The sequence below is a fragment of the Ischnura elegans genome, chromosome 1, assembly GCF_921293095.1.
Source record: "Ischnura elegans chromosome 1, ioIscEleg1.1, whole genome shotgun sequence".
Taxonomy (NCBI): Eukaryota; Metazoa; Arthropoda; class Insecta; order Odonata; family Coenagrionidae; genus Ischnura; species Ischnura elegans.
Window position 1 is genome coordinate 63679510 of NC_060246.1, and position 13023 is coordinate 63692532.

A 13023-nucleotide genomic window follows, 5' to 3' on the forward strand; every position below is an offset into this window, starting at 1 on the left:
CTACCCTTAAAACTAGGGAAGAACTTCAGGCCGTGTGGCGTTGCCGCACGATAAGACAGAGACAGAAGGCAGGTAGTGGTGAGTCACCCCTTACTCATAGTGGGAGTGTTGGTAGCAATTACAAAGGGTTTGCCATTAACGCTCAACACAAAACAACCTTCCTCTCCCGTTCACAAGCATATTGAGAGTCCAGCGGCCACAGCCCCTGAATTGACTTCTGTGCAGTGACATGATCTTTTGCAAAAACTATACAGAGAATATTTATGATGCAAGTGGTAGTGGAGAACACCATAACAACCCACCATTTCAAATAGCATCCATACATGATAATTTACGATAAATATCAAGACAAGTCACTTTCTGTTACATATAATTTATTCAGGAATATGACGATAATTGGCAACTGAAAAAGATAATAACAGTAAAAACCCTATTTTGCACTCTTCTGTTTTACATATTACCCAATTAAAAAAATTATCGAATCTTTTCCAATACCTCATATGAAACATATTCCTTTACTTTACACTTTCCTTGAATTTGCGCTTTCTTAGGTAATTGATACTATGGTGTTAAATGGAGGTTTAACTCTCAAGTGTGCACTGATACAAAATTCACATACGGCTAAACTGATGGATTGAAGTCAAATACAAAAACTTCAAAATATATGTAAAATACCATTTTTTCATAATTTACTGTCAAATACATACATATAAATACATTGTGCTACAATGCAAACCTACACGCAAAATGGAATATGGAATTTTCATGATGTCTAGACAAAACTGGCATTTCACAGGTCCAATGACTAAATGATGTGTCTCAAGCATATCTGCCTCAAAATAATGAAAGTATATTACAAGATTTCAGAGTTTACACAAGTCCAGATGAAAGAGAAAATTAGAGATGACTAATGAAAAAAGAAGAAATCATTAATTTATGACATATGGGTGGAAATCACTTCAAAATGAGCTTGGAATATGTAGCACAATATACCCTGTACAACCAAAGGAGTGTTAAGAGAGGGATGGTTAGACAAGTAGGATAAACATTCAATAATGAGCAAAGCTTTAATAATAAGAAAGAAGACTCAGAGGATGTATTCAGCTACAAGCAAGAACCTTTAAGGATCATGAGTTCGATAAAAAAAGATTAGGTTGGAAAAAGTTTTCCTTATTACTTCTTGCATATTAAATTATGAGTACTAATGATTCATGGCAATACTACTCTAATAATATACTAAAAAAATAGGTAAGAACATTTTTCAGCTATTAGATGGAATTGATGATGACATTAAACATTTCAGATGGGATAATGGATAAAATGTTATGTAAGCAGAAAAATTAATCCTTTTGAAGAGATAATACAAAATACACAGCTAATAATATAAAAAGTATAGACTCATACCATGGGGTGCGACAAAAAACTTTTAAAGCCATATTTCTTTAATATCAACAAAATTTTTATTTAATTCATACACGGCAAAGAAAGAGCTAATTATTTAAAGAGGGATTCCTTCCATTAATTGATAAGTTATGATAAAAATATGTGTAGCATGACTGTGTATTAATGAAAATTTAACTGGGACAACTCTTCGCTATTGAACGCTTGTTTCTTAAGACAACTCACTACCATAGCATGACCATTTTCAATTTTACAAAAATTACCATTTACAAAAAAAAAACTTGTACATGGCAGCCAAAGGACCTAATGAGTACGAATTTGCATAGCAAATTCTAAAATTTTGAAAAACATAGAATATGATAAATAACTTTGAGGGTTACAAATAATTAGTTACTGCCAAAAACACAAAACGCCATTAAAAGAATCCAATTCACCCATGCCACCTCAGATCAAAAAAACTGACAAAATGACACACGCACAACATACCCCAAGCGACGAATGTTTTCCAACTGGGCAGCACTCAATTTCTTCGGCTTTCCGTACTTATCCTTGTGTAGGCTTTTTGTATGCAATATTTAAATGAAAAGCAGAGAGAAAAAGAGAGGGAGCAAGTAAGGGCAGAGAAAGAACAATCTAAAAGAAACAAGAAGGATACACAATGTCTATTATTATACGTACACTTTCAAAATAACAAGTACATGGAATTTAGCTATAAATATGTCTACATGAAAGGAACCCCACTTGGACACAAAAATTAAGCTTACTTCTTAACAAAGTAAAAGCACTGCACAAGCAAAGAAATCTAAGGTTGTGATGGTGATAGAAGACCAATGATGAACAATTGAAACCTTCACATAAACATGAGTGTAGAACATGACTATAAAACATGAAAAAAAAAATCCTAAGGCATAAAGTGAAATGAGATAGTACAAAGAAGTATGGATTGTCACTCACTAAATTATGTAATTTTATGGTAATGAGACCATAAAATGAAGATACCAAGGTGTTTAATCACACTTCATCAAGCAAGTGCCTACAGTGATTGTAATCCTGGTATAGTTATCATATAAATGTTAATAAATCCATGTACTAAACTCAACCCTTACCAAAATGTTATTAATATGCAAGCTAATAAAATTTATTTCTTTTTAGAACACATGCACTTTGATTCACTACAGCTGTAGCATATGATTACAAGCAAACACATGCCCCCTCATGATTAACATTGCCCTATGGTAATGAACCATATGGAAATCCACTAGAACCCAATATGAAACTACATAACTGCAATAGCTATCTTGCTGCCATTTCCGATCATGTATTTTTCTTATGACCAAATTTATGAATATTCCAAAATGATCAGAAAGTTATAATTCCTCCCCCATATGTGCTTCATCCTTTCCCTTACACCAAAATAAGATTACTAAACTTTTTAAGCAAAAAATTTACTTGCAGGCTTCTCTTCCTCAATTTCAAAAACTTAAAAATCACATTTTAATGTAGGAATAGAAGCAATAAAGACTTCACTTGAAGAAAGGAATCAATTAATGAAAGAGGAACCACAAGCTTCATGATTTAAGGGTTCCCATGCAAATAACCATAACCACAAGCTAACTACCATCTGATTTTTAATTCCAGTTCATTTAAAAATAAAACTACAACTTCTCAGTATGATTAATTTACCCCCTCTCTCTGATTATCTCAAGTTGTTTATCTGTGAGTCTTCGGGGTTCTCCCTTTGGATCAGCAGCTACAGCATCCAATTCATCAAAGGATGGTGCAAGGAACAGATCCCTCATATTCAAAGGCCTGCCACTCCCTCCAGAGCTGGGGCCCATTCCTGCAAATCCATTCCCATTGACACCAGTGCCATTGCTTCGCCCTGGTAAAGATGCATCCCCACCTCCACCTCCATGAAGAACGGAAGTGGATGATGACACCGGGGGAGGGAGAACAATTGGGAATGTTTTCCAGTGAAATAAAATCTGCTCCGCAACCTGTCAGGAAAAGTATTCCTCTCATTACATATCACATAAAAAAGATAAGGTTTTAAACTACCAATTTCAAAAATATGTACACATACTCCCTCAACCCCCATTACCAATGGGGCACATGAATGGATGGGGCAAAAACCTGGAAAGACTCTTAAGAAAGGACGCACATAACAGACAAGAAATGCAGCTCTTGGAATAGCTAACTACCTGCCCGAAGTCATAGGTGTGTCACAGTCACACCTATGACTTCGGGATCCGAAAGGTTGGCTGCATATGTGAAGTGCTCGAAAATCCGTAAGACTAACAGCAGTCTAGTCCAACAGAAGGAATGCACTGACGATCCTTCAATCTATGCTTCCGTCAAGTGGAGTGTTAGAATTCCGGTTCCCGGTATTTATGCCCCTCCCTTCCACCATTTATTCACTATTAAGATAATTAGTTGCCACTGAATTTTTGGGTTATTGAGGAGAACAAGTATCGATTTGTTATCAAAGGTAGATAAAGTAAAGGAGATAAAGGAAGATGCTACCGAGTTCCAGTAAATAGGAGTGCAGTTTTCTTCTCTTATATAATATTTTTCAGAGATGTTAGTGCTCTCAAGTTATACTTTCCATGTCAGCATAATATTTTCTGAACACAACATACACAGGTATGTAATATAATATTAATATAAACATATTTTCAATAGCCAGCTAAATATAAAAGACATTTCAGACTGTATTACTATAATATTTTGTTCACAGTTTGTCAGTGGATCTACTTCGCCATAAAATTAACAACTTTTATAAACCCTTAGCAAAAATAACAGATCATGGCATACATCTTTTCTGACCAACAAAGTTTTTATCATCCTCACCCTGCATATCTAATGCATAAAATTCTTGTGTCACAGTTTTTGTAGCCAACTCCTCCGAAACAGCTGGACCAATTCCTATAAAATTTTATGAGTATATTCGGTAGGTCTGAGAGTAGGATGTAAACTATTTTTCATTCTTCTGCAAGGTCCATGAGGCCCTGGAATGGGCCCTGAGTCATTTCCATAAGAAATACATGTAAAGTTCGTTATTAATGCCGGCAGACCTTTTATCTTCTGCATATTTAAAATAATGATAATGATCACACATAGGCAAAACAAAGTTTGCTGGGTCAGCTAGTATTTATATGGATTTTTCATTCTGAACTAAGATCTGAAGTATATTTTCCCCTATCATATCACATTTTTAAAAATCTCTCAATTCAATTTGTAAGCATCTTTAAAACTAATATGTATTCTAACAACCTCACTCGTGCAATTATAATTTTGCCTTTTAAGGGACCCTACCTGTAAAAAGAGAGTAAAATACAGTGCTTTGTATTTTAATTAAACTCATATTTATTGCAACACCATGGCTGTAAAGACAGCCCATAAATTTAAGCATGGAAATTTTTATACACATAACACAGCACTTAAATGTATCATATTTGGCGATGAAGGTCTTTCAAGCATGCTTAGGAATGAATATAAGTTATCAAGAGAAACCCTTGGCATTACACAAGGCTTATTAGGACCTGTATTGGATATTTAAAGAGGTGGATGAATGGTATGCAGGCAGTGGCATGCATTAATGGTAAGCTATGTGAGCTGCGATTTCCCAGGGCTCACCATGGAAGATTTAGATCACCAACTGCCAAGAGCAAACATTTTGAATTTTCTGGTAATTGACATGTCATGTCATGTCATGACTCTCTGTCGGATTCTTTGAATCAAGGAAAAGCTCAGAGACCTGAGATATCTGAAGGTCTCTCTTTCCCTATCTCATTCCCTCTCAATAGGAATAGTAGCTATAAGGCCACTGTAAACAGTGGACTACCACATAAGCAACACCAAATGTCTTATGCCATTCCATGGAAAAAAACTGAGTGGTAGGCTACGAAACTAAGTGTTAACTAATCTTCTTTTAAGCAAAACCAATTCCATAATTACGTATTTCTCCTAATATAGTCCCCCCCTAATTTTGAGGCTCCAGTTTTGGGAAAATTAAAGAAAATGCATAGGAATATAGTCCCCCCTTTACTTTTACCCCCGGCATTATTGAAAAAAAGGGGACCATATTCAGATATATATGATATTGAAAAGAACCTGTAGAGCTAAACTAACCAGCATTTCTTTTGAAAAAAGCTGAGGTAAAAGTGCACCAATCCACATGGCAATGGTTTTTCTCTATGTAAGATTTCACTTTTTCCCGGCGTATGATGGCGGTGAATTCTTCTCGGGTTTCCATCCGGGTGAGCTCCATCTCCATCGCTGCCGACGCTTCGATAGAATCCTTTTCTATCGTCATCAGGGCCGATGATGCCAGTAGGAAAGTGCCAGGTTTATATATCCTCGGTCGTTATGTTGGGTCGTTCTGATTGGGGGAGAAAGACTGCGCTTTTCCCGCCACTTTCAAAATCGGGTTCCATGCCTTACTTAAGTGGAAACCCTCGTCTCTGTTGAAGTTTTTCTTGGAGAGTTGTATTTCAATTGCCTCCTTGGTGAGGCGATCCCAGTAGCCGCTGGAGTGGCAGAGCATTTTGGTGTTTTCCCAGCGAATCGCGTGGTCGAGATTGATGGCGTGCTCCGCAACCGCCGATTTCGATGGTTGGCACAGCCGGAGATGACGCTTATGCTCTTTGATTCGGGTCTCGATTGTTCTTCCAGTTTCACCGATATACTCCTCACCACACTCGCATGGTATGCTGTAGACACCAGGCAATTTCAGTCCTGCAGGGTCTTTGGCACGGACTAAGACTTGTCTTAATTTTTTGTGAGGCAGATGCACTGTCCGTATGTTGTGTTTATGAAGAATGCGCGAAATCTTGCCGGATACCGTAGAGACGTACGGCAGGTATGCGTTGGCCACCGGTTTCCGCTCTTCTTCATGTGTCTTCCTTTTTCCTTCAAAGGCCCTTTTCAGGGCCATAGAGATTTCTCTCGAGCTATAACCATTTCCACGGAATGTCTTCTTCAGATGTCCGAGTTCTGCAGGAAGGCTTTGTTGGTCGGAAATGACTTTGGCTCTATGTAATAAAGATGAAAGAACCGCTGATCGTTGTGCTGGATGGTGGTGACTTCTTGCGTTTAAGTATAAGTCGGTGTGAGTCGACTTTCTATAAACCTTATGGCTCAAACTCCCATCTTCTTTCCTTTGCACCAATATGTCAAGGAATGGCAATCTTCCTTCTTTCTCCGATTCCATGGTGAATTGGATGCTCGGATGTCGGCTGTTCATGTGGTCCAAAAAAGGCTTCAGGGTGTCAACCCCATGTGGGAAACATTTTTTTCATCTGCAAGGAAACATGAATGTTTACTTGCAGATGAAAAAAATTGAACTTGACATAGGCCAATGCCCAGTACATATATATATAGAGAAACCCGAGTATGAGAGATTCAAACCCAGTGTTTCAAGATTAGCAGGTGGATATTGCGTTGCCTCCCACAAGGCTAGTACATTTTTTTCTATATCCAGAGAATAATTTAGCAAGAGAGATACTATTAGTGGTCATTATAGAATTTCCAGGTATAAACAATACTGGTCATTCACACAGTGCTTTAACTTGAAGGATGGTTTGCACCAGAGAGAGTAGAGTTCACCATTGATAAAGCCAATTTTACACATTTAGAAAAGTAAAGCCAGTTCATTAACACATTCCGTGCGGAGCACGTCATTTGACGTTGTCCCTTCCAAGCCAAGATACGGAGCACGTCAATTGACGTGCTCTGCCGCCGGTCGGACCTTTCTCTCGGGGGTCTTTATCCGCCTCCGTATGTGACTAATATCCACTTCCGAGTCTCCCGATCGTGTGCGTGGCCTTCAGCAAGCCCTATTTCGACTCGTGTGCGCCGTATGAAAATAGCAGTATTTGAACGGAAGTTATGGCGTGAAAACCACACACTATTTTTCTTTCTTATTTCATCGGCCGATTCTGATGATGATCATGAGAATCGGTCCTGCATTGGATGTGTTAATGGACACATTTTGATTGGCCCATTAATAGTAGGAAACTCTTCCTCTTTTCTTATTGCTGAGGTTAAAGAGATCGGGTTTGATAAGTTTCTTTCACTGTAAATTCTCCCTAGGCCAACTTCAATTCCCACACTCTTTAAGGAAGAGTGAGCGTCTGCTCTGATATCAGAGTAGAGAATGTGAAGCGATAGCATGGTACCTCTAAGTCAAGGGCTAATCAAGATATAATTTAGGGAAAGAGGAGAAGATGGAGGAAAGACGGTGAGTCTGTAAATTTGGTCACCGTGCCGTCATTGTCCCTCGGATTGGACCTATTCACAGTACCATTTTCATTTGAATTTCAGTTGTTCTGCGACAACCAATTTACAAGTTTTATTTGAGGTATTCTACTGACTAAGGTAGTATTACATGCAGCATTTTACTTTTCACCATGGAATATCTTCCTATCTGTTTTTTACTTCCCTTTTCAACTCACAATGAGGCTTATTGCCTTTCATTCTACCCAAAACCATGAATACAAATTCTCCTTCCTCTTTTCCCACTAGCCCTTGCCTGTCAATTACAAGCCATGCCAACATGAATGCCACCATCAGTGAGGATAATCTTTAGCATCTGTACCAGAAAATGTCTTCCTATTACAAATATTGATGAATTTATGTCTTTCGGGGAACAAACACCATGAACATACATAATATGTATACAGCAAGACAAGCATTCTGAGACGTGATTACCAATTTCACTAGAAACACAAATGCTCCAGATTACTGACAAATCGTGGACAATATGATTAGTTTAACCAATATTTAGGCCCGATATTAGCTTAAAGGAGCAAATACACTGAATAAATCCATAATGAAACAGTACTGTGATGATCTAGGAATATGGAGAAAGAGGTGAAAAAAAAAAGATTCACCCACATTTCACAAATGTATTACATTGAAAAGGATACCGTGCATAAATATAAAGGGAATATATGTCAACATAATCAATTGCAAACAGTGATGATAGAGCATTACAGATTATGTACTGATGGTTATCAAATAGACACTCTCCTCCAGCCGAATTAACACCAAAAAGAATCTTATAAATATTTCCAAGGTGAAGAAAATTTTACATTAACACCTTGCGTACCAGGGTATTTAAATTCCTAGGAATGCCGATTCTGGGAAATATGTGCCTAATAGGGCGTAATGCCTTTGGTTCAAACATGGTTAAAAAGCTAATGTTTAGAATATAACTTTATCCAATCAAACGTTATGATGCATCAATTCATTATGAATAATGAACAACAACTGAAAACGTACTAACAAATACGTATCGTACGCTTTAAAATTGTTTAGGTTGATGCGCCAAAATGACGAGAATCTTCGTCATCCATCCGGAACGTTCACGAAAAAAATGACGAGAATTCTCGCCATCCGTGCACAGCGTGTTAATATTAATGTTAGTTTTAGTTTGCAACTAAAATGGACATATGGAGATATTATAACTTTATATCGGTATCATTATTGACAATGGTTAAATTTTAAAACACTATGATTGATCATTTTGATTTTGGAATAATTAATACTTTTTTGGCTGAAGATTTTCTTTTATCTATCTGGTAAGTTTCTTTTGGGAAATGCTGCATTGGTAACATTTTCTGCTTGACGTTTCACACCTACTTGGAGCGTTTTCAAGAGAATGCGAGGGAAACGCTCTCGTCCCTCTCAAAAGGAAAGGCTAAGATAAGGACGAGAACGTTTCCCTCGTATTCTCTTGAAAACGCTCCCAGTAGGAGGAGTGAAACATTAAGCAGAAAAGGTTACCAACGCAGCATTTCCCAAAAGGAACTTATCAGATAGATAAAAGAAGCTGCGAAAATCCTCAGACAAAAAAAACTATCAATTCCAAAAAATTGAATTCAGTGATATGTGTTCCAGGAACATGCTTACAGTCATAGAAATAACACTATTAGGAAGATATGGTGATTAAGTAACTTCGGATACTCCACAGCTCTATTAACTCAATTCTGTCAGGTTCCTTAAGAAAAACATCTACATATATGTTTTAACACAGGGTGACAGTAAGCATGCCGTCACTACACCTGCCACATTGACTTCTAGGATCCACTCTCACCTCTCACGCATGAGGTAAATGTGTCTCAGTCTTTGAGCCAGCAAAGTTTAGTCCAAAATTTTCTTGGACACTTATAGATTGTATTCTGCATTGCTAGTGTAGCATCAATCAACACAATTCCTCAATCATTGGCACCTGTATGAAAGCTACTTATCCTGCAACTCATGGCAGTCTTGTACAATGAGCTCTCCAAAAAAAATCTAATCCTCAACAATGATATGAATTTTCATTGTGCATCTCCTGTACAGGACAATCAGCAACATATTTTCCATGTTAAACTTATATCAGTTGTTCCACAGACAACTTTTTATAGGCATAAAGAACTACAGGAATTGTCAAATATGATTATTAAATAGTAAGACTTATGCTTAAGAAAACAAAACAAAGTAGAAGAAAGATAAGATATACTTACATCTTTGATGCTTTGAACTAGTTGAAATATTTCAGGAGGAGCTCCCCTGATGTGAATATCAAATTTCACTGGCTCCCTCTGTAAAATAAAGGATTTACAGTCAGAAAGATGATAACAGGAATTGAAATGAAATCGCGAATTCAGGCAGGGGTAGTCCGCCCAGGTTGGCTAGTCGGCAATCACCAAGAGCCCCGACTTTAGGGTGACCCCACAAAGCTTACATCTATCTTGAAAGGAATATGAAAGGTATACTAAAAAATGACTTTGATTACTTGAACCAAAGATTTCTTTGCAATAATAAAATTCTATGTTTTCATTAGTTTCTTCGTTTACAACGTAGTGTAAAAATATTATTTAGAATATAATAAAATAAAGCTATCAGGAGACAAAGAGAACCTCATTTTTTTAAAGGTTATTCGTAAAGGTATTTTTTTTTCAGTGCAGTTTCAAGGAAAAATTTCAATAAATCAGGGTGCCCAGCCAATCAAAGCAGAAAAATTCATGCATAATTTCCGGTTTTCCAGGGAAATTTTACAAAATTCCTGGTTAGTCTTATGTGATTACTGAGATAGATAAGAATTTTAAAACACCCAAAATTACTTCAATACTTTTAAATAATGTTATATTCATGTATTTACAAGGACAAGGATATGTTAGTTAGCACACATTGTATTTAAAATTTAAATTTATTCAATGCAAGCCAAGACGCTGCTTAGATCTCATAAGCAGATGTTAACGTCTCCTGGCATTCTATTCTTCGTGTTTTTGAATCTTACTTGAGACAGGAGTGCTAGACATTTCGATTCTGTTGTCTTGTCTGACATTTCATGTATCGATGCAGTGTAAAAATTCTACTAAAATACTGCAATCAAAATTACAAAAAACCCATTTTAGGTGAGAAAATGGTGTTTAACTGGCAAAATTAAATGCGAAATGAATTTGGAATAAAATATTTTGAAATTCCTGGTTGGAGCAAAATTCATGAGTAATTCATGCATAATACAAGGGACTAGAAATTCATGCACAATTCCCAATTTTCCCAGTTTTCCCTGTTGCTGGACACCCCGTAAATAGATAACGCAACCACATGATGTTATTAAACTTTACAAGCTGTGAAATTCTCACTTTTCATAAGATAAGATAAGATTTATTCATCCAAGAGACACATTACACAGTGGCTACTGGTATATGCATTGGATAAGTCAATATGCAAGAAATCTTACATAAATTACAAAAGAAGAAAGTATGTATGACAAATTTGGCACCAAGTATTCTTTAATGCTATAAAAAAATTTATCAACCAGATATTCATGGACCGTTTTTTTAAAAACAGTTATTTTTAACATACATAGTATTTTTTCTGTTGAAATTGCTATTTTGTACCAATTTTTTAAATCTAGTTTTTAAGAGTCAGAATAGCGTCAAAATCCTTTCCAGCTCTTTCAATTTCCTAATACATATTTTCCAAGAGAGGACCCCTGAATCTTTCAGTTAGGAGGGCACCATCATGAGCCCCAGCTGAGGGCCCCCAATGACCCCAGACCACCCCTGCACCCGGGGAATGTGATTTTCCAACAAAGAGAGAACTGTGACATTTAATGAACACAATTTCTTGTTTCAAAATTACTTGAAGTTCTAATATTCAATAAAAATAATTATTCCCTCAATCCAGGAGTAGTACATATGTACAGTCACTTTCAAAAGTTTTAGGACAAAGTTTGTGGCACCACTTCTGCTTTCCGAAAAATTTTAGTTTCCCTTGCTCTTTTTGTTTTCCTTGGTCATCCACCAAAAATGTTTCGTTTGCGTGTGAAGATATATTCACTCAGAGGGAGATGTTACTTGCAAATTGATCATTTTGTTTCCACTTATGTCGGATTTAATGATTATTTCGTGTGCATTTACTGTGCACTTGTGCAGGTTTTCACTGTTGGTTTATGTTTTACATATTATAAAACTCCCAATGCAATCAGCTGCAGTGGCCTAGTGGAGTAAACGTGCGACTGCGATGGTGGTGATCATGAGATCGAGTCCCCAATGTGGATAAACAATGCTCATATTTTTTATCAGGTCGTACACTCATTTTGTATTTCTTTGTATATATTTCAAATAAAATTTAAATTTGCTGTAACAGCATAATTTACTTGTTTCAACTGTGATGAGTCACATAAAAGTTAAGTGTGGCCTTATCCTATTAAGAATGGCTACATTTAAAAGGCAAGGGATTCAGAAAAGAAGGTCAGCTGATGGTAAAGGCAGATAAAAGCCCGGCGTCAGCATTGCTGAACAGTTTAAAGACTGGTGAAAAGAGTCACACATTACGTTTTATTAATAAAAACTTATAACTTTTTCCATTAATAATGATCTTAATTACTTGCTAGAATTCATTTACATGGCACTCTCCTCGTTTTCTCGGTTGTGTTGTCAGATTTGAAAACTTATTTGCTCCTTTGTGATGTGTGCACATTTTGTGATTATCGGTATTTTTTGCGACATTATATGATGTCTTAATTAAGTTATATAGCGTAAATAGCCTTCATTATCATCATATGCTACTTCACTTGTGTTTCCTGTTGAATGCGTTCTCTGGTTCTCAATAAATGCAACGATCCAACTAATCTCTCAGAACGGATTTGACCAATTAATCGGTGGGCTGGAAAAGAAAACTTGTCAATATTATACCCTATTGTGAATGCAAAACCTAGAGGGCCTAAAGATCTCACCACTTTTTGTAGTGACACGCCTTTATATCGTCATCGCGTTAGGTCAAGAGCATTTTTTAGTATTCCAATTCGATGGGAGTCCTGTATTGTTTTTAGTTGTAGTTGCTAGCATAAATTTCATAAGACCATCTAAATACTTAGTTTTAATAAGCAAATTAATAAGCACAATTCTTATTATTCCCTTTAGTAATCTATAGTAAACCTTTCCTTGCTTGTTTCTTGTTTTGTTTCAAACAAAAAATGTTTCTTGAAAACATTTGTGCACCCTGAGATGAAAACCTGGGTCCAGTTTGTAAATCATCGCTCACACCACGTCACCACGTTAATTCAATTGAACGCTAATGTACGATAAGACACAAATTTTCGAGTGGTAACCATGAATCATGGAA

At 36.5% G+C, this 13023-nt stretch overlaps 1 protein-coding gene across 6 annotated transcripts in view; it reads right to left on the reverse strand.

Moving 5' to 3' along the window:
• The window catches only part of LOC124162073, a 127945-nt gene that overhangs the window by 56150 nt on the left and 58772 nt on the right, over positions 1 to 13023 (reverse strand). For 5 of the 6 annotated variants that reach the window (XM_046538461.1, XM_046538434.1, XM_046538470.1 and 2 more), the window contains 3 exons: positions 9912 to 9989; positions 3085 to 3398; positions 1888 to 1959 (listed from right to left, as the gene is read on the reverse strand). In XM_046538461.1, the coding sequence (XP_046394417.1) occupies positions 1888 to 1959; positions 3085 to 3398; positions 9912 to 9989 (464 nt within the window). The remainder of the gene's footprint in view (positions 1 to 1887; positions 1960 to 3084; positions 3399 to 9911; positions 9990 to 13023) is intronic. The other variant, XM_046538478.1, reaches the window with a different exon arrangement.